The sequence below is a fragment of the Choloepus didactylus genome, chromosome 14, assembly GCF_015220235.1.
Source record: "Choloepus didactylus isolate mChoDid1 chromosome 14, mChoDid1.pri, whole genome shotgun sequence".
Lineage (NCBI taxonomy): Eukaryota > Metazoa > Chordata > Mammalia > Pilosa > Megalonychidae > Choloepus > Choloepus didactylus.
The window spans coordinates 68,494,715-68,522,438 of NC_051320.1; the positions used below are offsets into that span (position 1 = coordinate 68,494,715).

General features: G+C 31.9%; 1 protein-coding gene across 8 annotated transcripts in view; it reads right to left on the minus strand.

Annotated features, from left to right (window-relative positions):
- Window positions 1–27,724, minus strand: part of CSMD3 (CUB and Sushi multiple domains 3) — a 1,408,207-nt gene that overhangs the window by 71,609 nt on the left and 1,308,874 nt on the right. For 7 of the 8 annotated variants that reach the window (XM_037802758.1, XM_037802757.1, XM_037802756.1 and 4 more), the window contains 9 exons: window positions 23,029–23,217; window positions 22,501–22,647; window positions 20,006–20,194; window positions 16,530–16,715; window positions 15,226–15,420; window positions 12,645–12,818; window positions 4,042–4,215; window positions 1,130–1,303; window positions 207–392 (listed from right to left, as the gene is read on the minus strand). In XM_037802758.1, coding sequence (XP_037658686.1) covers window positions 207–392; window positions 1,130–1,303; window positions 4,042–4,215; window positions 12,645–12,818; window positions 15,226–15,420; window positions 16,530–16,715; window positions 20,006–20,194; window positions 22,501–22,647; window positions 23,029–23,217 — 1,614 coding nt within the window. Of the gene's footprint in view, window positions 1–206; window positions 393–1,129; window positions 1,304–4,037; window positions 4,216–12,644; window positions 12,819–15,225; window positions 15,421–16,529; window positions 16,716–20,005; window positions 20,195–22,500; window positions 22,648–23,028; window positions 23,218–27,724 lie in introns of those variants that run through there. The other variant, XM_037802760.1, reaches the window with a different exon arrangement.

The following is a 27,724-nucleotide window of genomic DNA, read 5'->3' on the forward strand; positions in this document are numbered from 1 at the left end:
ATAAGTATTTAACACTTTCATATTAAGAAAAATGGCACTTGGACATTGAATTAGCAGAATATATGGAAGTATAGGTTAAAACAATAAAATGATAAATTTAATATACTTCCATCTGAGATACAGCTGTAGGTAGATTATAAAGGCAATAAACATGCAAATTGCTTCCACGACATTTTCTCAAGGAAAAATTCACATTATCTACTTACTGATACATTCTGGTAAAGGTTTGTCCCATTGTCCATTTGGTTGACATATCAATACTGAAGATCCAAATAAAAAATATCCAGGATTGCAATCATAGAATACCACAGTACCATAGGTGAAATTCCCATGTTCTATTTTACTTTCTCTTTTGGAGTTGGCTGGAATTCCAGGATCAGAACAGTTGACCACTGAGTAAATAACAAAATTTGAAAGGTATGTTTGGAATACTATACATATAATCACATAGATTTCCATAAGAAACTTAGAAACTTAGTTTTAAAATGAATTTAAACCAATAAAAAATTCCAAGAATAAAGTCAACCCATTGAACATCCAGACAATGGGCTGGATTTTACATAGTTGAAAGTAAAGAAAAAAGGAAAACTACTACAAAAATTCTTTAAACAGCAACTCCTTAAGTCCTCTGCTGAATAAAGATTTAAAGAATATCTATTTAAGCTACAGTTGAACCAAAATTAGAAAATAAATAAGAATTCTCTTTAATCTTCTTATATAGAGAAAAACCAATAGAGCCTCAATGCGGGTATCATGGCCATGCAGACCCTAACTATAGTTTTCCCAAAAAATATTAAGAAAATAAATACCAAAGGGGAATTCCATTAATTATGAAGCAAACAACAGCACAAGATTATCTGAAAGACTTTTTTTATGTAGTCACAAAATAGATACAAGAATATAAAGTGAAGCAGTCGAAAGAAAGTCTGCCAGTTTTGATGTTTTAAAAAATAAGTTAAAAATTTAAGAAAAAGGAAAGCATTTCTCAAGAGATGATACTGATATTAAATATTCTGTTGTATTAGCTGAAAACTTTCTACTGTTCTGCACAAGCTGTTTCAAATGTATTATCTATGTACATGGATACATGATTACTATGCCTCAAGCTAAAATATAGTTACACATTTACCTCTGCACACAGGTGGAGGATGGCTCCATTGTCTGTTGGCCTGACACTGTGCCTTTGTGGGTCCTTGCATGAGATACCCAATATTGCAGGAGAATGTTACCACATCATTAAAGTTGAATCCATTTCCACTTGTCCTTCCGTAAATTGGGCTACCAGGGTGACCACAGCTAACAGCTAAAAGCAAGGGGAGTGAGGTGGTGATCAGAGACCAAAACAGAATAATATTTGATTATCAGTTACCATATGACAATTATAATTAATCATTTCAAACAAAGTAGAAAGAGACCACTTTTTATGTAGAAGTATATTTAAAATGCTCTTACTAATGCAAATGAACAGAGTAGACTCTCAAAACATTCTACCATAATCAAAATATCATAATAGTAAGTCAAGAATTATTTATAATAGTGATGACTTTATGGAAGTAGTTCACAGATGTAGAGTTTCATGTTACTTATTTCATTCTCTATATTTTTTAGACAAGAATATGGAATGCAAAGAAAGTGGGGACTGATTGAAGTTCACATCACCTGTTAATAGCAGAAAGGAATGAAACTGAACCAGTATTCCCTTTCTAGTTAAGTTTAAGAATCAAAAATAATTAAAGACAGTTTTTTGCATTAAATTTTGAAATAGTTTATTGCTTAAACAATCAACTTTTTTGAATAATAGATTGATAAGCAAAAGTGTGCATGAAAAGAAAATTAATGTGACTACATTATATAGACAATAGGAATGATTCATCATGCTGTACTATAATTCTCATTAATGTTTCAAGATACCCAATATCAACATTCTTCATATCAATCAATCTCACTGGTTTATTTTCTTCACCATTGATATTTGATAGTTTAGCACCATTTTATTTGGAAATAATGGTATTGATTAGATGAATCATTTAGGTCCCTTATAATCCTACTCTAGATTTTATGTAATGCTGGCTTTCCCCAAACCCTCTGTATTTTTATAACTGTTTTATCACACCACCTCACTTTATTAATCAGAGCAACTCCAGTAATTATGCTTCATAATTGGTCACATTGAAAAACTATAGCCACATTTCATACTTTTGAAATGACCCAGGAGCAATTATTTTTCAGCTGTATTGTTAATGTCAACCTACTCATTTGGAAACTTAATTGCATCTTATTCTTGTTTAAAATTATCAATAAAGAAACCAGTTTAACCGCAAGGGCCAATTTTCATTTATAGATTCAATTATGCATCAAGAAAAACAGTGGTATTAGCTGGTTATGATTAAACATAAATGAAATGGAAAAAATAAAGGACAGATGCAAGCAGAATATTGCTGTCTTTATATCACCAGACAATCAGAGTGTCTGTGTTTATGTGTGTCGTGTATGTGTTGTCTTAGAAAAATAATTTTAATTGTTAACTATATGCTCTTTTATCCCATTAAATCTCAACACCCAAAAGTATTTTCCAGTAAACTAGAATTCCAATAAATTTTTGTTGATAGGATACAAATTAGACAATGATGGAATTTATGAATAGGAATGAAATTAGGCACAGATTAAATGGAATACTTCCTGTGAACCCACACTAAAAGTCCCATCCATAATTTCTCTGAAGTTTACAAAATTAATAGGTTCTATCCTATGATCCTTATGATCTGTTACAACAATTACAGCACATTTACAGTGTTTATAATTGTCAGCAAGTGGAGATGGAAACTATTAAGGATAAAAAAGAGGAAAGATGCAGATATTTTTCTTTTCGTTCCAAAATAGGATAAAGTGTTGTCTGAAACACTGGATACAGAGGGGATACAGTGGGGTAAGAAAAAGGGATAAAGTTAGCTTTATTCAACTACATTCTTATTTTGTAGTATTATAATAGTCATGATAAATGCAAATAGGCATACTGATACCCTAAGTGTAGGAAGAGATCTATTAAAGCCACAAAGCACAGCAGGTATATTTAATGAATAACAAAAGATATTATTTAAACATCCTTTTTAATCTTCATGTGTGAATTCATATCTAAACTAACTTAAAAAACATGCATGGATATTTGTTGAATTGCTCAGGTCTTTTATTAAAACAATTCTAAAATTACATACATGCAAATAATTTTGTATGAAATTAAAAATTGTGGCAATAGTGCTTTAAAATAAACCTGTACAATATTTTAAAAATATTTCATTCATTTATAACAAAATAGTATAGTTATATTAACAATGTACTTGTATTTTAGAATATGATGGAATTTGAAGCTAAAAGAAGCTAAGATGCTATAGTGATAAATGTTTTTAAGCATTCACTTGATATATAAGTGATTTAGGGCCCAGAGAGATTAAATGACTTACATTAGCTCACATAATTAGCAGTGGAACTGAAATGAGGACAGTGGTTTTCCATGTCATGTCTAATAATTTTTTCCAGTAACAATACTCCATCATTGTCTGTTTTTAATACTATAAAATCATAATCATAAGAAAAAAATTACCCAAATTATTTTCTACTATACACAGATGCAACAAATTTGATGCCACTGAGCAGTGGTCTCCAGGAATTTAAATCCTAGGGCTAAAAATTTTGAGAATGGAGAATGCACTAGCAAAATATGAATATGGATTTCTAAATATTATACATTTATATTACATACTAGAAGAGCTGAGTTTAATTTCTTATCTTTATGATAAAATATATATAACAACAGATATTCTAATATTTTCTTCCTATTTCCCAGTAGATGGTTTCATATGCTCCTAAACCCATATCTACTATAAGAACTAATGCATAGCAGTATAAAATAATGAATTTATCCTAAAATATATATATATATATATATATATATATATATATATATATAATCATTTATCTTTCTTAAAATAAAACAGTAATTGCATAAGAGCAGAGGTCTAAAATTGTTTTGCCATGCTTACTTACACACACAGGATGGGAGTTGACCAGACCAATTGTGATCCTGTTGACATATTCGCACTGAGGAGCCAATCAATCGAAAACCAGGATTGCACTGATAAACAACTGTGTCTCTGTAACCATAATTTTCTCCAATGACTTGACCATTCACAATGAGTTCTGGAATTCCACAGTGACCCGCTAAAATGGGTTAAAATTATATTTTTAATATTGCAAATTAAATTTTATTTGTGTATTCATGTGCATATGCAACATTAAATTTTTCAAGTTTACCTAGAAGCATGTCATTAATAATTCAGGCAAAATTATATGACATAAAGCATCCCAGTGAAAACCTCTGTTTTTGCATTGCATAGAAAATTTATTCATTGCTTTGATTATTTTTTTACAGGTTAAACCAAATTATCAAACAACCAGTAGCTACAAAAATAAAAAATTAATGAAGCTTCAAACCTTTGGTATGGCTTACACTACTATTTACTAACTTTAAAAAATGACCAGAGACATAGTTCTTAAAATTGAATATAAAAATATTATAGTCCATGTGATGTGGCAGGTAACTATTAAAATAAATATTGGTATGTGAGATTTTTGAGTCTAGAGAAAGTCACTCTGTACCTACAAAACTTAAGTAGGAATGAACTAGATTGAACCCAAAATCAATGCATTGGAGTTTCCAATTCTAATAATGGCAAGGTAGCTACTATTGGACCAATCTTCCAAAGATAAAAATCATACGTTATCAATAAAATACCCAAAACCATTACCCAATGGCACTCTAAAGCATGCAAAAGCATGTGAAACATGGAAGGGAGTCAAACTGTGGAAGAAGGGAACAGAAATATGGAGATTCTATTTTACAGTGCATTGTTGAGGGTATGCCCCTTCCATTGCCATGTGGTTCAGAAAAATTTTAAGATAGAAACTCTCACTCTTATTGGCAGGAACTAGAAAACATAGATCAGGGCTACCACAAAGCTGGAAAATAATATGATTAAATCCCAATAAAATGGAGAGCCACAAAACAGCAGCCCCAACTCAGTGTATAAACTCATCCTATATCTCTAGCTTAATACTAAACTAAGTATGCATCAGAAAGACTCCAAGCAGGCCAGCTAAGGTCAAAAATCTGAGCATATATTTCAAATATTGCATCAGGGAGAGTGATTAAATCCCTGTGGGTTAAATCCAACCATATGCCTACTAACACAAACAAAAAAACACAAACTAAAAAATCAACACTCTTTAGAGAAATATAGCAGTATCCCAAGTCTCTGCAAAGTATCATTCACAATATCAGGATACAGTATCAAAAATTACTAAACTTATGAAGAAAGAGGGCAATGGGATCCATTATAAAAAGATTCAAGAAAGTCAATGTTCTCCAATCTCAAGAAACTCAGATGTTGGTATTAGCAGATAATGATCTTAAAGTAGCTATTATGTTGTGCTCAAGGCCATAAATGAATATAAAATAAATGAACAAATAGGAAATCTCAACAGAAAAATAGAAACCATTTTAAAAAATGAAATGAAAATTGTAGAACCTAAAACTGTAAAATCTGAATTTAAAAAATTCACTGGACTGGCTTAGCAAGATTGAAGATGCTAAAAAATAGACTAAGTGAACCTGAAGATAGGTCCAAAAATCAAATCTGAAAAGCAAAAAAGGATGATTTAAAAATTAAAAGAGAAAAAGTGATCTATGGAATAATAATAAAAGTCTTATTATATGTATAACTGTAGTCCAAGAAGTACATGTGACAGAAAAGGTCAGAAAAAATAACCCACATTTAGAGAAAGACAAAATTTACAGATTCAGAAAGCTTAGCAAACCCCAAGTAGAGAATAAAACAATGAGAAGCATTTAGGCAAATCATAATCAAACTTCTAAAAAACAAAGTAAAAAAGAAACCTTGAACACAACCAGAGAAAAACATTACATACAGAGGAACAAAATATGAATAAACCTTGGCTTCTTATCAAATAAAAGAGAAACCAAATATTTGAAAATAATAACATTTAAAAATAATAATGAAAGTTCAACCTAGAATTTCATAGCCAGTGAAAATATCCTTTCAGAATGAAAGCAAAAGAAAGACATTTGCCATAAATCAGAACAAGAAAAGGTGCCACAAACAGATCTACCCTATAAAAAATGCTAAAAAGTCCTTAAGACTGAAGAGAAATGATACCTGATTAAAAAAAACTAGATTTTCAGGAAGAAATGAAGAAATAGCTCCAGACATAGTAATTATGGGTAAATATGACAAATTTTCCTATTAATTTCTTTAAACTATATATGACTGTCTAAAGAAAAAAAAAAGATAAAGTGTGGTTTATAATGCATGTGGATATAGAGCATGTGATAACTAGAGATTAAGGATGGGTGGTAAATGAACATATGCAGTTTCACGATTCATAAATTATTTGTAAAGTGGTACCATGTTGACTTTGATTCTAAGTAGAATATGAAAAATAAGTATAATTATAGTACTTTACACAGAGATTGCTTTAAAAATATTCTAAATCTGTAAGGAGGCATAACTAAAACCCTATAGATAAATTAAAATAGAATTCTAAAATATAATCTATGAAAAAAAGACAGGAAAGGAAGAGAGGAGAAACAAACACAAAAAGATTTTAAAAACAGACAATAAATCATAAAATAGCAAATCTAAATTCTGCCATATTAATAATTAAATTAAATAGAAATCAAGTGGACACAGCTAAAATACAGAGATTTTTCAGACTGAATTAAAAAAATGACTATATAATATGCTGCCTAAAAGCATGCTGTCTCTCTAAAAAAGGTGTCTTTTAGGGACAGATAGGTTAAAATAAAAGACTGAAAAACATACACCATTCAAAAATAGAAATTAAAAAAGCTAGAAAGGTTTAATAATTATCAGATAAACAGACTTCAAAGCAAAGATTACCATTGGGGCAAAAGAGAGACACTTCATTGACATACCCAGGTCAGTTTACCAGAAGATAGAGCAATTTTTAAATGTGTATACAGCTAATAACAGAGCTTTAAAAACACAAAGCAAAAATTGACAGAAATGGAAATAGAAATAGACAAATGCATGATTTTAATTTGCTATTTCAACATCCCTCTCTTTATAATTGATAGAACAAGTAGAAAGAAATTAAGAAATAATGTAGAAAATTAGGAAAACACTCTTAGCCAATATGACCTTATCAACATTTATGGAATACTCCTCCCAACTACAGCTTATACACACTCTTTGCAATTACAAAGGGAATATTCACCAAGGCAGATGAAACACAGGGCACAAAAGAAATCTCAATAAATTTCAAAAGACTGAAATGTTAAGATAGCATAGAGCCACAGTGAAATTAAATCACAAGTCAGTAACAATATTTAGAAAGAAACAAATGTTTGGTAATTTAAAAATACACTTTAAATAAATGTGCCGACGAAGAAATTAGAAAATTTTTCCATCTGTATAAAAATGAAAATATTCTAAAATTTGTGGAATACAGATAAATTAGTACTTATAGAGGAAATGTATAGCTTTAGGTGCTTTTATTAGAGAAGAAGAAAGATACATAATCAATGATGTAAGATTCTACCTTAAGATAAGAAAGAAATGAGGAAGAAAAGAAGAGAAAAATAAAGAGAAAAAAGAAAGTAAGGCAAAAGTGAGTAGAAAGAAGTGACTATTAAAGAAAATTGTAGAAGACATCAAGGAAATAGAGGCAAACAATAGAGAACAGGAACAAATCCAAAAATTCTTTCTTTAAAAATATCAACAAAATTGTTAAACTCCTAGCTAAATTGATCAACACAAAAAATGAGAGCAAAATTACCAATATTGGGAATGAATGAAGGTATATCACAACAAAGTCTACAGAAATTAAAAGGATAAGAAAATATTATTAACAACTTTACTATCTGACAGTTCAGAAAAAAAGAACATATTCTCTGAAAATAACTATTATAATCTATTAAAATATTTGAATTCTTAAACAAAATCCTTTCCACAAAAAACACAATTGTGTAAACAAGATAAAACTTCTGGGGAACAAATTCAGCAAAAGACATACAAGACTTCTATGCTAAAATGACAAAATACTGCTATTGGAAGACAAATTAAAGAAGGCCTAAATAAATGAAGAAACATACGAGGTTCGGATTGGAAGACTCAACGTCAACTCTCCCCAACTGATCTACAGATTCAACTCAATCCTATCATAATCTCACCAGCCTTTTTTTTTTTTTTGATAGAAATTTATAAGATAATTCTAAAACTTTGTGCAGGTTTGAAGCTGTTACATACCCCAGAAAAGGCTACGTTCTTTTAATCCATTCCTGTGGGTGCAGACATATTGTGGGTGGGATCTTTTCATTAGGTTGTTTCAATTGAGATGTGACCCACCCAATTCAAGGTGGGTCTTAATCCTTTACTGGAGTCCTTTATGACAGGTTAAAGGACAGAAAAAAGCCAGAGAGCTCAGAGAGAGAGAGAGAGAGAGAGAGAAAGAAACAGCCACAGAAGCCTTGACAGCCCCTGAAGTCAGAGCCTGAAAGCAAAGAAACCCAGGAAAGAAGGACCAGCAGACATCGGCCATATACCTTTCCATGTGACAGAGGTGTCCCAGATGCTAGCAGCTTTCCTTCAGAGAAGGTATCCTCTTGTTGATGCCTTAATTTGGACATTTTCATGGCCTTAGATTATAAAACTGCAAGCTAAGAAAGCCCCCTTGGTAAAAGCCAACCCATTTCTGGTATATTGTATTTTGGCAGCTTTAGCAAACTGAAACAAACATATATGGAACTGCAAAGGAACTACAGTATCCAAAGCTATCTTGAAACATAGCACAAATTTGGAAGACTTATATACCAGACTTTAAGACTTATAAAATCTTTTTAAAAATTAGTATCATATGCATATGGAAAAAATAAACCCAACCCTACTTCACATTACATACAACTATAATTAAAGAAGTCTTGTGATTTATAGATATAGATATAAAAGTTATCTTTTATATAGATGCTATAAAGCATCTAGAGGAAAAAAATGGAAGAAAATTTTGGTGATTTTGGACTGAGTAAAGGTTGCTTAAACAGGACACAGAAAGCAATAATCACATAGGAAAAAAATTATAAAATAGACATTATTAAAATTGAAAGCTTCTGGTCATGAAAACACACTATTACCTAAATAGGCAAGTCACCTACTGGGAAAAAATATTTATAAAACATGTAACTGATGAAGGTCTTGCAACCAGAATTTAGAAATAACTCATAATTCCTAATTTAAAAGGTAATCCAATATAGAAGATATTGGATTACCTTTCCACTAAGCAAAGGAAAATGTCCAAATGGTCAATAAGCCCATGCAAATGTGCCCAACAACAGCTGTCATTAAGAAAATACAAATTAAAATCTCATGAGATACCTTGATGTACTCAACAAAATAGATAAAATTTGGCTCCATCATATGGCTAGGGAGAATATGCAGCTACCAGGACTTTACTAGGTATTCTATGCTTGAATATTGTCCCAAGAGAAATGAATGCATATGTCCAAAAAAAAAAAAAAGATTTTTACACAAAAGACATGGCAGCTTCATTTATAATAGCCAAAAACTGTACACAGCCAAAATGCTCACTGTGATGGTTAAGATCATGTGTCAACTTGGCTACAGTATGGTTTCCAGCTGTTTAGTCAAGCCAGCACTGGTCTAATTGTTACTGTGAGAGTATTTTGTAGATTTGAATCATTAGTCACTTGATTACATCTACGGCTGTTTACTTTAAGGATCAACAAAGGAGACTGTCTTCAGCAATGAGCGAAGTCTCATCCAATCAGTTGAAAACTTTAAAAGGAGAACTGATGATATCAGCAGTCAGAAAGCAGTATATCTAGCACTGCTGCAGCCAGCCAGCTACTCTCAGGGAATTAATCAAAACCTTCATCTGAATTCCCAAACTGTAGCTTGTTCTACAGAATTTGGACTTGCCTATTTCCATGGTTTTGTCAGCCAATCCCTATAATAAATATAACAATATTTAGATAGATAGATAGAGAGATAGATAGATAGACAGACAAATGATTGATAGATAAGGAGAGAGAGAGAGAGAGAGAGAGAGAGAGAGAGAGAGATAGCAACCGATTCGGTAGGGCTCCTCTGGGGAACCCTGACTAATACATCCATCTACAGGAGAATGACTAAACTGTAGCATGTTCATATAATGTAATTCTACTCAGTGAGAGAAAGGACAAAATTACTGAAACACACAACAACATGGACAAAAGAATAATGAAAGAAGCTATATACAAAGGAATCCATAGTTCAGGATTCCATTCACATGAAATTCTAGAACAGGGAAAACCTATTTATGGTGAAAAATAAAAGAAGAGTTGTTTCCTCAGGATGGGGAGGTGGGGACTGTGGATTGCACAGTTTCATGCAGAAACTTTCTGAAGTAATTGTAAAGCCCCAGTTTTTGACAGCAGTTTGGGTTACTCAGGTATACATATTTGTCAGGGCTCACCAAACAATGCATTTATGAATTTAAGCATTTAACTCTATATAAATTTTGTCACAAAAAAGAAAAAATAACTGTAAACAAATATTTAACTCTAGCTAATGCCTTGCAGGCTGAAGTGTTTAGAGTGAAGTATGATGATGTCTACAACTTTGAAGTGCATCGAAAAATAAAATGAATTAATGGATAAACAGAGGGCTGGAAAGATGGATATGTGATGCAGCAAATAAGACAAAATGGTAATAGTACAATCTAGATGCTGAGCATGTGAAGAAGTACCTGTCAATTCTTTTGGAGAAAAAAAAAATCATAATAAAATGCTGAGAGGAGGGGCATAAATATACTAATAGAAATAATTACGAACACCTTATAGTAACCATTCTAAGCAAAAATGGTCTGGGGCTTTAATGGCAAGTTGTTTTCAAATGAAAAGGATGACTGGACTTCTTGAGTCCTTAAGGTCAGTTCTAAGCATAATATTCTATGATTTGCTCTTTTGGCATCTACACTTTCCTACAACCAAAATGCTTTTGAATTTATATTAGATGTGAGCATTCTACCCTCTGCAATGGATGATATTGTCTTCATAGACTGAGAGGCAATTTTTCTAATAGATATTATTCCTGGGTCCTGTCTTTCCAGAGAACAATATCCAGATTCTACATACATGAATGAATACACCGTCTATATACAATATTCAATAAAATATAATATACAATAACATTTCATCAGGACATAAAGTTAAAATATACAGTATTTTCAATTTAGTTCACATACAAATTTTCAACTTTATAAGTAAACTAAGTAATTTGTAATTGAAACTAGCATAACTAAGATCAGTTTAGCAACCATTAGGAAATATTTTATTTGATTATTTAACCACATATCAATATAAAACAATTTAATTTATTTTACTGTTTTCTTTTTTGTAAAATGGTCTTATAGTATATCCATATATATGCTCTTATAAAGAAGCCATTATGGCTTCGTTTCCAAGGATACCTGTTAACAAATGTGCCCGCAGGGTGAAAACAAGGAATTTTAAGAAAACCTCTAATGATACCCTTTTAAGTTTCAAATAGCAATTGTATTACTATGATTATTTGAAAGCTTATTAACCACTTTCCTTTTTCCCATTTGCAAAAATATATATGGTTGAAATTGCTAACATATAGACTTCTCTTTTAAACACTATATTCTTAAATATTAATTTTGGAGACAAAATCTTGCACTAATTTAGCAAAACCCTATTTCAAAATAAACAGCAATTTTTAAGTTAGTAAAAGAAAAAATTATGTCTTCTTTCCAATAGACAGTGAATAATCATTAGAACAATTTTCATTATAACTTAACTCAATACTTGCTGTCATAACTTGAAATCATTCTAGAGAAAAATAAAGCATAAATCTTACTTTTCTCTTACTAGTAAAGGAATTATTGAAGTGTTTGAAAAAAAGATGATGCATAAATTATAATATTCTTTTCATAATAAAAGAAGAGGAGTAAGAAGAATTAGCTATATATCTTCACCAGTTTCTTTTGCTAAACAGTCTTTAATAATGAATTCAGAGAACTCTAAGGGAAAAAATCTTATTTGCCTAAAATGGGGTTTAAAAAATAGATTTTTTAAGTTTTAATAGAAAATATTTTTACACATGTGGAAATCTTATGAAATAAAAATGGAGAAAGATGTTTATAGAAATTGTTTCTCTTCTTTGATCATTACATTCAGCAATTGGTGAAAGGAGAACTGACTAGAATGAATTAACTGCCACAGTGATTAATACAGCTGAGTATGCAGACATATAATTTTCAGCAATTAGCTTTCACCTTTTATTTTCACCATGCCCGGAAGAAAATGTTTCTCTCCTTAATGACGTAAGAGTCTCATAAGGAATACTGTTGATGAAGAGTTGTGCTTTTCTACCATGAGTCATTTGTACAGTGAAATTTTTTTTGGTTTTTAGCAGTCTTATAGAGTAAATATAAGTTAATTATTTTATATTAGATCAAAAAAAAAGAAAAAAAGGGCTGTCTCCTTTAGGGAAAAAAAAAATGTTTGATTGAGATGATTTAGAAATCTGTACCTAGGCATCTGGTTTCAGATCCACTCCACAGACCGGAGGAAAGGCATTCCCGTACAGCAGAGCCCACAAGCATAAATCCTGAATCACAGGTAAAAATAGCTGTTGAACCATATGAAGTTTGAGTTCCAATCTTATTTCCATTTGGAGGTGTAGGCAGTTCTCCACAGGAAATAACTTAAAGATAATAAATAAACAAAAACCCTTAAATTTATAGTCCATATGAATTTAACATCATGCTTTCACATTTTGATTTCTATACGATTTGACATATTACAATTGAAACTGATCTTTGTAAAAAGAGTTTGAATGAGTGTGAAAGTGTAGAGAAAATAGATGACGTCATTTGAAATTTATCCCTTTAAGGCCCCGTGAAACCTAAAAGACAGTGATATTTGATGAAGTTATTTTCTTTGCATTTCTTGATTAGCCAACCTATTTGTTCAGCAAGTTGAAGCAAAAAAATTGCAAGACTAGAGGGAGGTTAACTCATTAGTCCAATATCTTGCTTGGATTTATCAAGTGACATTGGTTAAGTCATTTGATTTACCTGAGGCAAAGTTTCCTTATATTTAAAATAATTCTAAGTTTGTAATTACAATTAACTCCTGTCAAGGACCCTATATCTACAGTTTATAAAGAAATTTACTTGTAAGATATCATTTGATTCTCACAAGATCCATTAAATATACTTCATATGTGTTTTGTAGGCTTTAAAAAATCAAAAAAGAGAGATTAGCTAGTTTGGTAGGTTACTCAGAACTATCTCTCATGACTCCTTCATATTTAAAGACTAGATGAAATGTCTTTCTAGAATACAAACAATAATGGATAATATTTATTGAGTGCTTATCATGTATTAGGTACTATTCTTAGTGCTTTAAGTTATGTTATCATCACAATAACTCTATAAGTACAATTACTCAATTGTATGTATTAGGATGTAGGCATAGAGAAATTTAAGTAATTTTAATAAGATAACACAGCCTGTAAATAGCTAAACCAAGATTTAAACCCAACAGTGTAATTTCAGAATCCAGTACTTAACGACTCACCCAAAGTGCTTTATTCTGGCTCCAGTTCTGGCTTTCAGTACCAGGCATTAGATTTTTATAAGACAGACAAAGAAAAAAAATTGGAGGACCAGATAAATTACTATTCTTTCCATTTTCTCATTGAATTGCAATTCTTAGATGCTTTGTCTGTCCCCATTCTGATCTGTAGGCAGAAACCTGATCATATGTTGTTTAAACCCTACTACACAACACAGTCCCTAGCAAAGAGGAACCAGACAGTTTATGTTGCAGATAAATTTTCCTAATTTCAGATATCCCTATCCCATATGCCTTTTAAATGAAATTATACTAGATGACCAAGGAAACTGGAGGCAGAAAAAGAACATGGGAGAAAACGTGGAAGGATAGAGTAAACATATACAAATACAGGTGATATATTTTTTGAATATTGATATAGGAATCTATTTTTAAGATTTTAATTCATCAACATGATTACCTTATAAAACAGGTTAACCAAAAAATTCCTATGCTAACACAGATTAAGAAAGTAAACTGAAAAATAATTGAATATTCATAAGTAAAATAAAAATAAATACTTGTGTATTTATTACACATAAAGAAGATGTGTGCTATGTTAAAGTATTTAATAATCATAACCCTATTTAGACTTCTGTTCCTTTTATTAGTTTATTTATAAATTATGTGTATCTCTACCACAGAGTTGTGTTGCACATAAATTGAAAAGCTGTATTTCCAGCCTAGCATAGTCCGGGCAGCAAGTAGGTGCTCAATAAATATAGTGAAGGTAGCTCAGAGTGCATTCAAGATATTTCATCTGTATATCCTATGTTCAGTTAGCTTATCTATAACAGACACTGATAATTTATATTATAAGAATGCATGGAAATAAAATGATGTAATATGTTCCATTTGATTCAATAAATACTGAGTTCTGGCTATGAATTTGTTCATAGACGGTATTTTCAAATGTCATCCCATGAAGTCTTCATGAAAACTTTTCAAAACAACATGAGATAGGTATTATTATCATGGTTTTGTATAGAGAAACTTGGGGTCAAAGAGAATAAATATCACTTAACACACTGATCAAAGGGGTTGCTTGGGTTGAATACCCTTTCTCCACCATTTATGGGCTCTGTGACTTGGACAAAATGATTAAATCTGATTGTCAGTTTCTTTCTCTACAAAATGAATATAATATCAACTGATTTATAGGGTTTGACATAAAGAATAAATGAGACAATACATATAAAGGGATAAAATCTGTATCTGGTAAGTAGTTAAGTAAATAATAAACATTATCTAACCACTTCAGTGAATGATAGAACTAGAATCCAAACACAATACTCTCCATTCAGAGCCCATTCTATCTTTATAAGAACTTACTAATGCAAAAGTAGTTGGAAAACAAAAAAATGTAATGAGAATAAATGACCATACTCATAATATTATCTTAAATTTTCTCTAGTATGTTTGGAAGGGGAAGTGATCAGCCAATTCAATAATCAAGGATAGTTCATGAAATGTTTAGCAGCATATATACTTACTTTGGCAGTATGGCCTTTCATTTCTCCAACTCCAGGTACCATTAGCAAGGCATTCAATAGAAGCAGGACCTAATCCATGATAACCTGGGTCACAGCTGAAAACTACCTTGGTTTTGTATTCATAATGGGAACCATTCACAATTCGCCATCTTCCATGTTCCAATGTAAAGGAATTGATGCTTGGGCATGTAACGACTATGCAAAACACAAACACACACAATATATTAAAAGTCAACCAAGTCAGTTCTACTTCTTAACCATATCTCATGTCTGTTTCATTCTTTACATCTCCACTGTCCTAGTTCAGTTATTGTTGTGCCATACAAATTCCTTCAGCATCTGTTTTTTGAAGCCTTTCTATGTTAGGTTTTTCTGCTCCCCCAGCAAAATGGTACTGCTGGCAGTTCCTTGATCACGTCCTGTTGTTTCACATTTGCAGCCTTTGAACATTTTATTCTACCTACCTGGAATCCCTATCACTGCCTTACATATAATTTCATGTTTCTTGAGAAGTTTTGGAAGGACTGTATTTTGAGGAAATGTGCTTGATAAGAATAGCAAGAGTTGTGATATAACCTTGGGCTAATTAAAAAGTTGTTCAACATAAGTGGAAGCATTATCAGATTACACTAAGGGTCCAAATAACTGGTGAATTATCATTTTAAATTAAATCATAGCTTAGTTTAAGTGTTAGTACTAAGCAAGAAAAAATTGAAATATATAGAAAATCAAAGACGTTAATTTAAAGCAGCATTTTCCAATCCTTTCACTACCAAACTTTGGATCAGAATTATTTTATGTTAACATTACACATTTATTCATTTACCTATTAAAGTTGAAATGACAGCAATGGGAAATAGTCAAACTCTAAATAATGTGAAGAAAACCAACAAAAGTCCAAAGTTTTGGATCATCTCAGTTGTATCATTTGCCCTCATTAAATCAGAGCTGAATGTACTGAAATATCATTACATTAATGCAAACATTAAAAATTTTTTGTGGGCCTGTATATTGAAAGCATATGTTGATTGATGGTGACTTTTTAAAAAAAAAAATGAAACTTTGTTATTTAAAATGAAAAGTCACTTTGTTTATTTGACATAAACATACTGATATTTCCATAAATGAGTGGAAAGTCTTTATACTGTTTTCCAGTACTTTAATAGTCCAAGACAGCTTAATGCATTTTTAAGTCACTCTTAGACATCTCATTTAATTTAAAGGATAGTTTTAACACATACATTTTCAAATCATGAAAGATTCCAAAAGAAACACAAATGATGAAATTTCCCTAACACACATACCAACACAACGAGGGGTCTTATTATGATTGCTCCATGTTCCATCTGACTGACATACAGCAGTGGTAAGTTCCTTCGAAGACAGTCTATAGCCATCATTACAAAAATAGGTAACTCGGGTTCCTACCAAGTAGTCAGTTGTGAGTATCCCTCCATTTGTTGGAGCTTTAGGAATCCCACAGGAAATTGCTAGAATAAATACATACATACACAATCACAGAAATGGATAAATGCTTTATTTATTAGATACATCTCTTAAACTATAGGACACGTAAAAAGTTTTTCAAATTTTATCAATTTCTCTGAAACAACTTTAGATACTTCACCAAAATAAGATTTTCAGAACCGTAACTGTAAACATGAGCATGTTTAATAAATACAGGGACAAAACTTATTGTCTAAAAACCTAGTCAAGATCACCCGGCATTTTACCACTATTTGCCCTACAAGTACACAATTTGCATTTCAAAAAAAAAAATTTCATAAGCTTTCAAAGGACTCATTTGGCAGCAATTTCCCAATTAAAAAGTGAAATTACTTATATCTTTATGAATCATAATCAGTGTAAATATTTATACACATCTCCACAGAACAATTAATTTATTTGAATATAGGTGCTGTCCCATGGCCAGCTGGAATTTTTCATAATATCTGATATATGCATTGCATTACTTTTCTAAAATTCAAAAACATTCTGAATTCCAAAATATATTTGGTCTTAAAGTTTCATATAAGGGATTCTAGACTTGTAATTATATGCTCTCATGTTAAAATAAAGAGCAAAAAGGCTTGTTTGCTTTGAGTATTATAAACTCAGTTCTATTCACTTATGTATGCCAACTCAGAATTGTTTCCACTTCTCTTGTAAAATCAATCATTTTGTGGTAAAATTTTCATTAATCCATGTGAATTGACTGTAAAGTGAAATCTACATGAAACTGTCAAAACTGAATGACAAAATCCCTACTGCTGAATAGTTTGATCTTTTGTAATTTGGTAACCTGCAAATTATGAGCAGAAAAACAGTAATGTTGACTTAAATTATATAAGCAATCTCATACAATTTTGTTATTATCCCTGCTATCTAATTACAGAACCTCTAAAATAGTGTTGTAAAAGTAAATGTTTCCCTGATGTCTGTTAATGTGGTTAGTAAAAAGTTATATTTTAGAACTTAAAAACGACAGGATACTAAAATGATAGGACAACAAATGCGCCTGGGATGGCTTACAATTTTAATTCCCAATAAAAGAGAAAACAAATGGGGTTCAGAGGGACCATCCCCGCTCAGTAGTTGTCAAAGAGACAAAGGCACAAACATCTCCAGAGAACTCTCAAGAAAGCACAAATTAAAAGTGAGGCAGCAATACACAGAGACTGTTTTTACGTAACATTATGTAACACTTAATGGTTCAATTCCTGAGGGAGATAAATAAATGGAATTGGTTATTTAATGTGTAGAACAGGAAAGAAAACATCTAACCAACCCCAAATAGACATAATTGACTAAATTTTCTACTTAAACTGTACTCACATTGTGTAAGAGTAGCTCAAGTAAACAAATATGAGAATGTATAAGGTGACTAAACATACAAACATGAAAAATTATTGAAGATTTTAAGACACATTTGGAACAAAAGTTTGCATTACGGCATTTAATCACCTCATTTGAATTTCATTTTCATTTTAATTAGCTATGCTCAACAAATGTTTTTACAAAATAATCTTTTAAAATTGTTTCAGTGATAATAAAATTACTTTTGGGAAATGGCTCATTGTTTTATATATATTTTATCATTTATTAAGCCAAATATTTTGTTTTTTTATCTGCATTTCAATGTTTATTCTAAATGTAGAGCACTTTTAGATCAAGAACAATGAAAAGGTAACTCCTTATATAAATGTCATGTTATAATCATGTTATAATACCTAAAAATATAGTCATGTTATAATCATGTTATAATACCTAAAAATCTACAAAGCAATTTCAAAGTTTCAGAAAGTTCAGAATATTTTTCATGTGAACCACAGTTAAATATTTTCCACTAAGGTTTCTTAGGGATTATTTTATATATGAGAAAACAATCTTCACATAGTAGAAAATTGAAAGTTCAAAGTTCAGAACATTTTAATATGTTTATTTAAAAGATATTATTTAGATATTATTATATATATTTTCAATTCCTATGATTCTGAAATTATGAGATCAAAGATCCTTTCCCAAATCAGTTCTCGGAAATCAATCAATACTAAGAAACTGTAAATACCCTTGCTATTCATTGGTCAAAGGAAAGCAGATGTTTTTTGATGGTTAAAATTTTTCCATTCTCTATGAAGTCAGTGCCACAGCAGTTGGCAACCCACTGAGTTATGATGTTTCTTAATAAGTTATTAAGTTTTAATAAGTAATTAATGTTTCTTAACATCAACGGAACAAGGAAACAATAGTTCTTTTTACATATTTGTTTACGCATGCCTATTAGAGGTATCTTTTCATAAACTAGATATTGCTGTATGATAGGTAGAAGAAGCTCATTTCAGGTGCCTGGTAACATCTATTCCTTTGCTAATTTAATTTTCTGTTGTCTAATTTTAAACTTTAATTGACCAATTTTATATTTTATTTGTTTTATATAAATTGCCTCCAATAAGTAGATGATAGGTAAGACCCGTTATTTATTAACTGTGAGTGCTCTGCATTTTTTAATGTGAAGGCTCAAAGTTGTCCTATGCATCTCCACACGCTGGGTAGAATAAATAAACCAGAAATTAACTTCTTATTGACAAAATAATTTCACTAATTAAATATCTGAAAGCTTTTGAGATCCAACTTTAGTTTTTCTTGAATGATTGTGGTTGAACTTGTCTTTATGACAACTCCTAGTTATGCCACACAACCACTTTTTAAAAACGACTCATAGCCATAAGCTCTAAAACATATTATTTGTTGATTAAGAAGTTTGTTGCTTTGTTTGCAATGCTAGGCAGTGCCTTAATTTTTAACAAAATACAATGAAACTGAGAGACGTTATCTCTATTGGGTTGGCTAAAACAGTGAAGAAAAACAACCAGAGAGTGGTTTACATTTTTGTCATTTAAATTTGTTACTCTGAGAGCATATGTTTGCATCCTCAGAGTAAAACTCAGACTTTAGGGTACTTGCCCATTCTTAACCTCTTGTATCTCTCTACAAACGCCCCACTAATGCAATCCTCATTTCTGTTTCATTAATTTTCTCACAACAAAGTAATTGAAATTGTATGAGTACATATGAGTAAAGCATATATACATATAGGAAAAAGTAATGGAACATAAATCACATAACAACAGTCTGTGTTCTTATGCCTTATTTTCATGCGAGTATCAAAATATGCTTCTGGGTATTTATAATTTTTGGAAATTTTAGTAATCCAAATGACAAAGTTAAATGGGGTTAATCTTTATGGATGTATTTCTCCATTTTTGGCAATATACTTCACCTTGGCAGGCAGGGACTGGTGCATCCCATGCATGGTATCCATAGGGAGACTTTCTGCACACAGCACTGCTTTTTCCAACCAGGCGGAATCCTCGATCACAGGCCCAACGGACCACACTGTTAAGCTGCCCACCTGTCTGACTGGTAATGTATCCGTGAGGCGGGGACTCTGGTGTACTACAGTAGAAAGCTATTCAAAAGAAAAAAAAGTCTCTGTTTAATTAATGAATCAGGAATTCTTTACTATTCAAAGTTATAAAAACCTGTACATGAGTAGCAGTATTTTAAAATGGGTCATTTGTCATCTATGTGAGTTTTAGCTCATAAAAAGTTCATATTATTTTTAATTCTCTTTTGAAAAGAATCTTATATAATTCTCAGGAGACATAGCTGTCTCTGGGCTTTCTTTTTCTAATTTCATTGTCATTTAGAATGTCTTCTAAATTGAAATATATCACATTTCCCTACCACTCTGGAGATTCAAAAGCCCTACCCATATTTCATTGAATTTTGGAAACTGTATCTCCTGTCACTTGAAAGGCCTAAATGCCACAGCCTTGATAGCAATATTTTAGAGCATGTTGTTTACGTGTCATTTTGAAGTTATCTCTAGACACCTATAACATGTTAAGTCCTGCATTTCATTTTGGTTGATGCCTAAAATAGACCCCCACTTTCCATAATCTTCTCTCCCAGTATGTTAAATTATTTCTGTTCTGTCAAGGGTGCTTACATACGGTGATAAAAAATGCCAATAAACTAAAACTTTTTTTCTCCTGTAGTCTGAAATGTCAAAAGATAATGTCAAATAACTTTTTCATATATATGTACTTTTGAGACCATTCAGCCTGGCAGGTTCCATTTACACTTTGAAACGTCAATGCATTCATCTAAGAAAAAGGAAACTTTGGGCATAAATAGTAAGAACTAGATTGGACTTAGAATACACACACACACACACACACACACATACATGTCATAACCTGTCATTTCTAAAGGAAAAATAATATCCAATATGTCAGGCTGTTCTTACGGGCTGAAAGTGGCATTATCAAATTATATTTATATCCAACTTTATCATGAATATCAACATAAATAAGGATTGGCCTAAATAGTCTAATTATAATTGTTTAATTTGAATGGGTTCCCTTCAAGTTATTCTGATAATTAAAAATACAATTTAATGTTCAGATTTTAAATGTACTCTTTGGGCACAAATTTAATAAAAAAACATTCATTTTCATTGTTCACATGATAGAAACATAGATTCAAATATGACAAATATTAAGGATGACTAGGGTATGCATTTCAATTTTCTGAACATTTCTCCATTGAGTGCCTAATAATTTTTAATTTAATTGAAGCCTATTTTAGGTTAAAATTTGTGCACATATTAATAATTTCATGGCATGGACTAGTGACTTCTAATATCTAAAATACAAATTATTAATAAATACCTTAAAATAAAATGATCATCTCATAGTTTTAAAATCAAAGTAATTAGACAAAGGCTTTTATTTGCATGTTATAAATGTTTGTGCAAATTAGTATATATGAGTAAAATTTAGGGTGTACTTTTTAGACCTGTAATTGGAAATTTAATGAAGACTATGCCTAGAACTGTTGTCAGAGTTGTTTTTAAAACAATTATAAAATTAACTTTTAGTTGAACCGATTATCACAGACCCATGGCTTCGAAGGCATGTTCTGAACACAGTATAGGAAGAGATTGCTGATTGGTTCTGAAGCATTCTGTTATAGAATGCATACCTGCAGCCTCAGACATGATTTAGGAGAGCAATAAAGAAAGGGAATATAATCTTCACATAATGAGAACTATTTGTGTACACTTACTTGGCAAGAAAATTACTATCAGTGGACCTTATAAACAGGAACGCATATAGGTAAAGCTGTTTTATCTTCATATTAAAAAGATTTTCAGCCCCCTCCTTTCTAAATAATACCCACTGAAAAGCAGTAATGATAAAAATTCTTTCTTCATAACCAAAAGTTTTTAAATGATACATCTGTAATTCACTCTTCCAATGCTTATGATGTTTTAGCAACTATCATAAATAGATGATGATAATGAAAACAAGGATTTTTACTATTTGCCATTAAAAGAGGTCATTAAGTAGTTCAGATAATACAGTTGAGCAACACTATTAACATTTTCTGAAAGATCAAGGGAAATAAATCTATTAGAAAAAAAGCAATTTTATAAAAAAGCATTTCAGTGCTTAATATTAAAATAACATTATCTGAGCCACTAGCATCCTAAGTACTTTGATCTTCCCAAAAATAATGACAGATGTAGATTTATTACCGTTGTAATGGGGAAACCGAGGTGGAGTGGTTACATAATTTGCTCAAGAAACACCAATGAAGAAACTGAGATTTGAATTCATGTCTAATTGAATGGAGTCTGTGCTCTTCAATCACAACCACACTGAGGATGTAGGTGAGCTCCATACTGAAGTTATAATTATTACATACCTATGTATCTTATCCGGAAACCTTTTTTGTTGTTGCCATGGTCTGCCGACCATTGAAGAAATACTTCATGACCATTGCTTGTTATATTAAAAGCAGATGAATAATCTCCACTGAGGGAAATAAGCACTGGACTTTGAATGTTTGGTCCTTCAGAAAGAAAATAACACAATTTAGATGTAACTGAATAATTTTATTACCATTTGCCTTTATTTTATGTCTTTAGAATAGTATTAATAAGGTGAAATTGGTCATAGTCAATCTGCCTCAACAGTGATAACTTGCAACATAAAAAAGTCTGTTTTAAATATTTTAACTCCATAGCCAAAATTATCTAAACTTTGTAAAATATTAATTAACCTAACCACAAATTTTATATGGTATATAGATAAATTTGATGTTAATACTTCTTAAAATATATGTAGTATGAAATAAATCATGAAATCAGTTGTTTATACAGATAGCCTACATGTATAATTACAGCAGTTAGACTGAATTTATGTATATTCAGTAAATATAACCCATGGTTACCATCATACACCTGAAGAACATCAAATTCCTTTTCTGTCTGGAAGAATTCTACGAACATGCTGATGTTATATCCCTTTTCCACTGAAATGCTCCATGCACACATTTGAAGATTTGGGTAACTGTCAGGATAGCCAGGGCTCAATATGACTCCGGTTGAATCTAGCCGTAATTCATTGGCAGGGCAGAGCACTGTGAAAGCAAGATAACATTAAATGATGCTAGTCTTTTAACACCTAAGTGAAAACTGCATGTCAAATACTGGATACCCTGCTTTTCATGTTCAATAGCTATGAACAAGATGATGCCTTAAATTACATGTTAGAAGAGAAAAGGTGCATTAAACTTGCAGTTCAAAAAATGGAGTTATGACCTTAAAATGTATAGTATTGATTTCCTTTTATAATACAATGGAAGATGCATTACTCTTCTGGACAATAATTAAATTGATAAATAAAAGATAAGACATGAATTTCCTTCTATTTCTTCACATTATTTCCATGCCTTTCCTCATTCTCTTCTGTCCTCTTCCTTCTTCATCTCTTGTCTCTGTCTTTGCCAAGTCATTTTCCTTACTTTTTTTAAATTTATTTTTTATTCTATTTCTTTCCTCAAACATTCAGCTCACTCAGATGTGTAAGGCCAGACAGGCAATTTCCCTCTTGGTGTATCCATCTCAGGCAAAGTCACTTCTAATCTAAGGAATGTGCTTTAGCCATGAAGATTCAACACAATTCTGGGTCACCAGTATCTTTCAGTTCTTCGTGCCATGTCCAGGCCACAAATCCAAACATAAGCTTTCCCAGTTCCATAACAATATCTCTGCATTAATACCAGGCATCCCAAGAATATAGATATAGAAAGATACAGGAAATTTGTGTTATGTTGACAAAACAACATAGTGATGGTCTAACAGTGCTCAAAGTATAATAAACTTTATTGTCACTAGTAGCATTATGTATTGGGCCAAATTATGCAAACATCCATCAGATTTGGATTTGGAGTGAGAGTATGGTCAAGATGATCAAATCCTCATTACTCAAGAGATGTCATTTTCACCTTCAAGAATTTGAGATTCTGTGATGTGGAAAGAGGATTGGAATTCCTCAGTATGGTCCACTAGAGAAGAAAACTAATATGTAGCAAACAGGATTTAGTTCCATAGAAGAAAAAATTTGCTATATTTCAGAAGATTGTAAGTGAAGTGTCTTATGTACATCAATGCTAACAAGTTTTTAAACAGGCCAGACTTTTTTTTGAGCGTTCTTAATGAGATCACTCAAGCACCAGAGGAATGGTCAGTCTGGATAACTTCTGTGGATTTGATGAGTTGGAAATGCATCCCCATGCCATTTGCTAAATCAGCTACTCTACACAAACTACATCTTTGAGCGAGATAGCTTTATATCTCAAAATAATGAGAGCACAATATTAAGAGTAAATCATTTTTTCAATATTTGTTTGAATGAGTTAAACTTTGAAACACCTAATATAGTTGATAGATTATAGTTGAATAGATGAAGAATTTATACTTTCATGATTTTCAGGGTACAAAGACAATTAAGTATTTTGAGATATAAAGTGATGTAGGTATGTCAAAGAACAGATAAAAAAGAGAATTATGCCACCATAGGATTATTCTTTAATCATGTTAATAACTTTAAAGAAATGACTTGAAAAACTTAAAGAGAAAATCTGCCATAATCCATCTACAAATGTTTGTAAATTGATTACAGAATATGATGATGAATGTAATACAGTTAAATCTAAGATTTGTTTTCTCTTTTTGCTTTACCTTCAGTTGCTCTTTCTTCAATCTAAGATGTTTGCTTCTTGGATATGATTTTTAGATTTATTTTTAGTAAATGAATAAATGGTGTCAGATCATTCTTAGCCTAAAAAAAGAAACCTGGCCTTTGCTTTTCATAAAATGAAAAATATGTAAAAATAAATAAACTTGAAAGACTGGAAATGGAAAGGAAAATTTGAGTCAAAGATGAGGAATATAAGCTAATGTGTGGTTATGACACATTTTTAACAACAAAATATAATCATCCATTGTATTTCATTTACATCATGCTCTTTGAAGAGCACCATATTTGGAATTTCCTTCTACATATTAAGTAGGATATAGAGAACTAAAGAGGATCAAAGGAAAAATAACAAAAATGATTCTGCCCCTTTACAAAAAGTGGGAGAAACCAAATAATTAAAATGGATTATAAACAAGCAGATAGTTTTAGCAGATTCCAAATGTATGATTGCTTTAGTAAGCCCATGATTTAACTCAATTAAACCAAAATGTAACATCAGCTCTTTGTCTTAAATGTCTGGTCAATTAATTAATACAGTAACCCTGGGTAGACTCATTCTCATTCTGAGGGATGATTTATTCATTTAAAGTAGTACCTGAGGCATTATTATGAGACAAAAATTGATTGTCTTTTTTTTTTTTAATCTCCATATAAGACAGAATAAGAAGCAATGCAGTGACTAAGCTGTTGGAGATTCTGGTTTTGGAAATAAGTTATTGAAAGTTTGAGGTGTGAAGGACTGTGAGGTATTTAGGTTATTTGGATTGTTTTGTTTATTTTAATTCAACAAACTTTTATTAAATTGGGACTCAAATATGAAAACAAAATATCTTGCCCTCCAAGACCTGACAATATAATTTACATATTGAGGTCAAGGAAAAAGTCCTTTTATGTAATTGCTCATGTATACTTCTGTGGATGGTAGAGATATGCTCAGTGGGTACCTCCCAGCCCCTCGTCTACATGCTTCCTTTTCTTTTCTGTGCAGATGTTTAAATATGTTTCTATTCTGCCCCTGGAGGAGATATTAGATCTGACTGTACCTTGAACTCCAAACAGGGAATAAGCAGTTCCAGTTGCTTATCATGGCAGGGACCCTATACAAAGTTTGCTCGATACATGCTTTTTGCTCAGTGGCAGGGTCTCCTCCACCTGAGTTGTATAAATACCCATTCTTCAGGCAGCATAGGTGTCCCTCTTCAATGTGAAGAGGAGCATGCAGAATTACCATCTACCAACTTGGACCCATGCAGTTGGCCTCCCCATCAACCAGTCACAATGGGATCTCTTCCCCTGCTCTTTTGGACCCTTTCTGCTGTGTAAACAATAGTGCTCTCATTTGTTGAGAATCTCTGTTGTGCCTGAGCCTATGGTTCCCATGATGCACAGTTCAGCACCTCATTCTGCACATACCATCCTGTCTCCATCCAAGTTATTCTCCCACCTATAATCTCCCAAAAGGCTGTGATCCTGTCTTCTCCATTCACATATCTAAATATCTGAATATGAATACTAAATGGACTACAAAATACCCTTGCTTGATTGAAGGAGGAAGTTGAATGAATGACATCTAAATATCATTGAGATAATGATTGAGTTCAGATTACACAAACAACTCCAAGATGTTCTAAAATCAATGACCAAGAGCAAGGAAATTTGCACTTTGGAGTTGGTATATACCTCCAAACCTGCTTTCCTATTTGCTACTGTATAAGCCTCTTGTGAAAAATCCTTCTATTTTCTTATAAAGATTCCAATTTTAGGTAGAACATCAAATGTTAATTCTTATATATAGCATGTTTGGAACAATAAACAGAATTTTTGTTTCAGGCTCATTAAAACAATTAAGATACTGAACAGATTTATATATTCTGAGGAAGAATCCTTAATGAAAGAAGTAATCCAAGGAAATCTGGGGAGGGATAATCAAGTTCAATTAACCAGTATTTATGAAGAGTTACTATGAATCAGGCACTGTTTGAGCCCTAGGAGTTACATAAATGAAAAATAAATGATCCCCGAACATCACAACTTGAGCACATCATTCAAGATACCTCATGATATTGCCCTTGTAACATAGTGAATTCCTTGCAGTCCATGCCTCACTATATTTTGCTTTTGTGTCTATGAATACATATCTGCAACATCAACAATACTTTCTCCAGCCCTGTTCTACCAGAATAAGTCCCACTCATCATTTGAAACTCATGACTCAAGGAGAAAGCCCTCCATCAAGATTTCCTAGTTTGCTAATGCTGCCGGAATGCAAAACACCAAAGATGGATTGGCTTTTTTAAAAGGAGGTTTATTTGGTTACACAGTTACAGTCTTAAGGCCGTAAAGTGTCCAAGGTAACACATCAGCAATCAGGTACCTTCACTAGAGGATGGACAATGGTGTCCGGAAAACCTCTGTTAGCTGGGAAGGCACGTGTCTGGCATCTGCTCCAAGTTCTGGTTTCAAAACAGCTTTCTCCCAGGATGTTCCTCTCTAGGCGGCAGCTCCTCTTCAAAATGTCACTCTCAGTTGCTTTTGGGGCATTTGTCCTCTCTTAGCTTCTCCAGAGCAAGAGTCTGCTTTCATCAGCCGTGTTCAAACTGTCTCTCATCTGCAGTTCCTGTGCTTTCTTCAAAGTGTCCCTCTTGTCTGTGGCAAGCGTGATCCTTCTGTCTGATCTTATATAGTGTGCCAGTAATTTAACTCAGACCCACCCAATGGGCAGACCAACACCTCCATGGAAATTATCCAATCAGAGTCATCACCCACAGTTGGGTGAGGCACATCTCCACAGAAACACTCAAAGAATTAAAATCTAATTAACACTGATAGGTCTGCCCGCACAAGATTACATTAAAGATAATGGCATTTGGGGGGACATAATACAT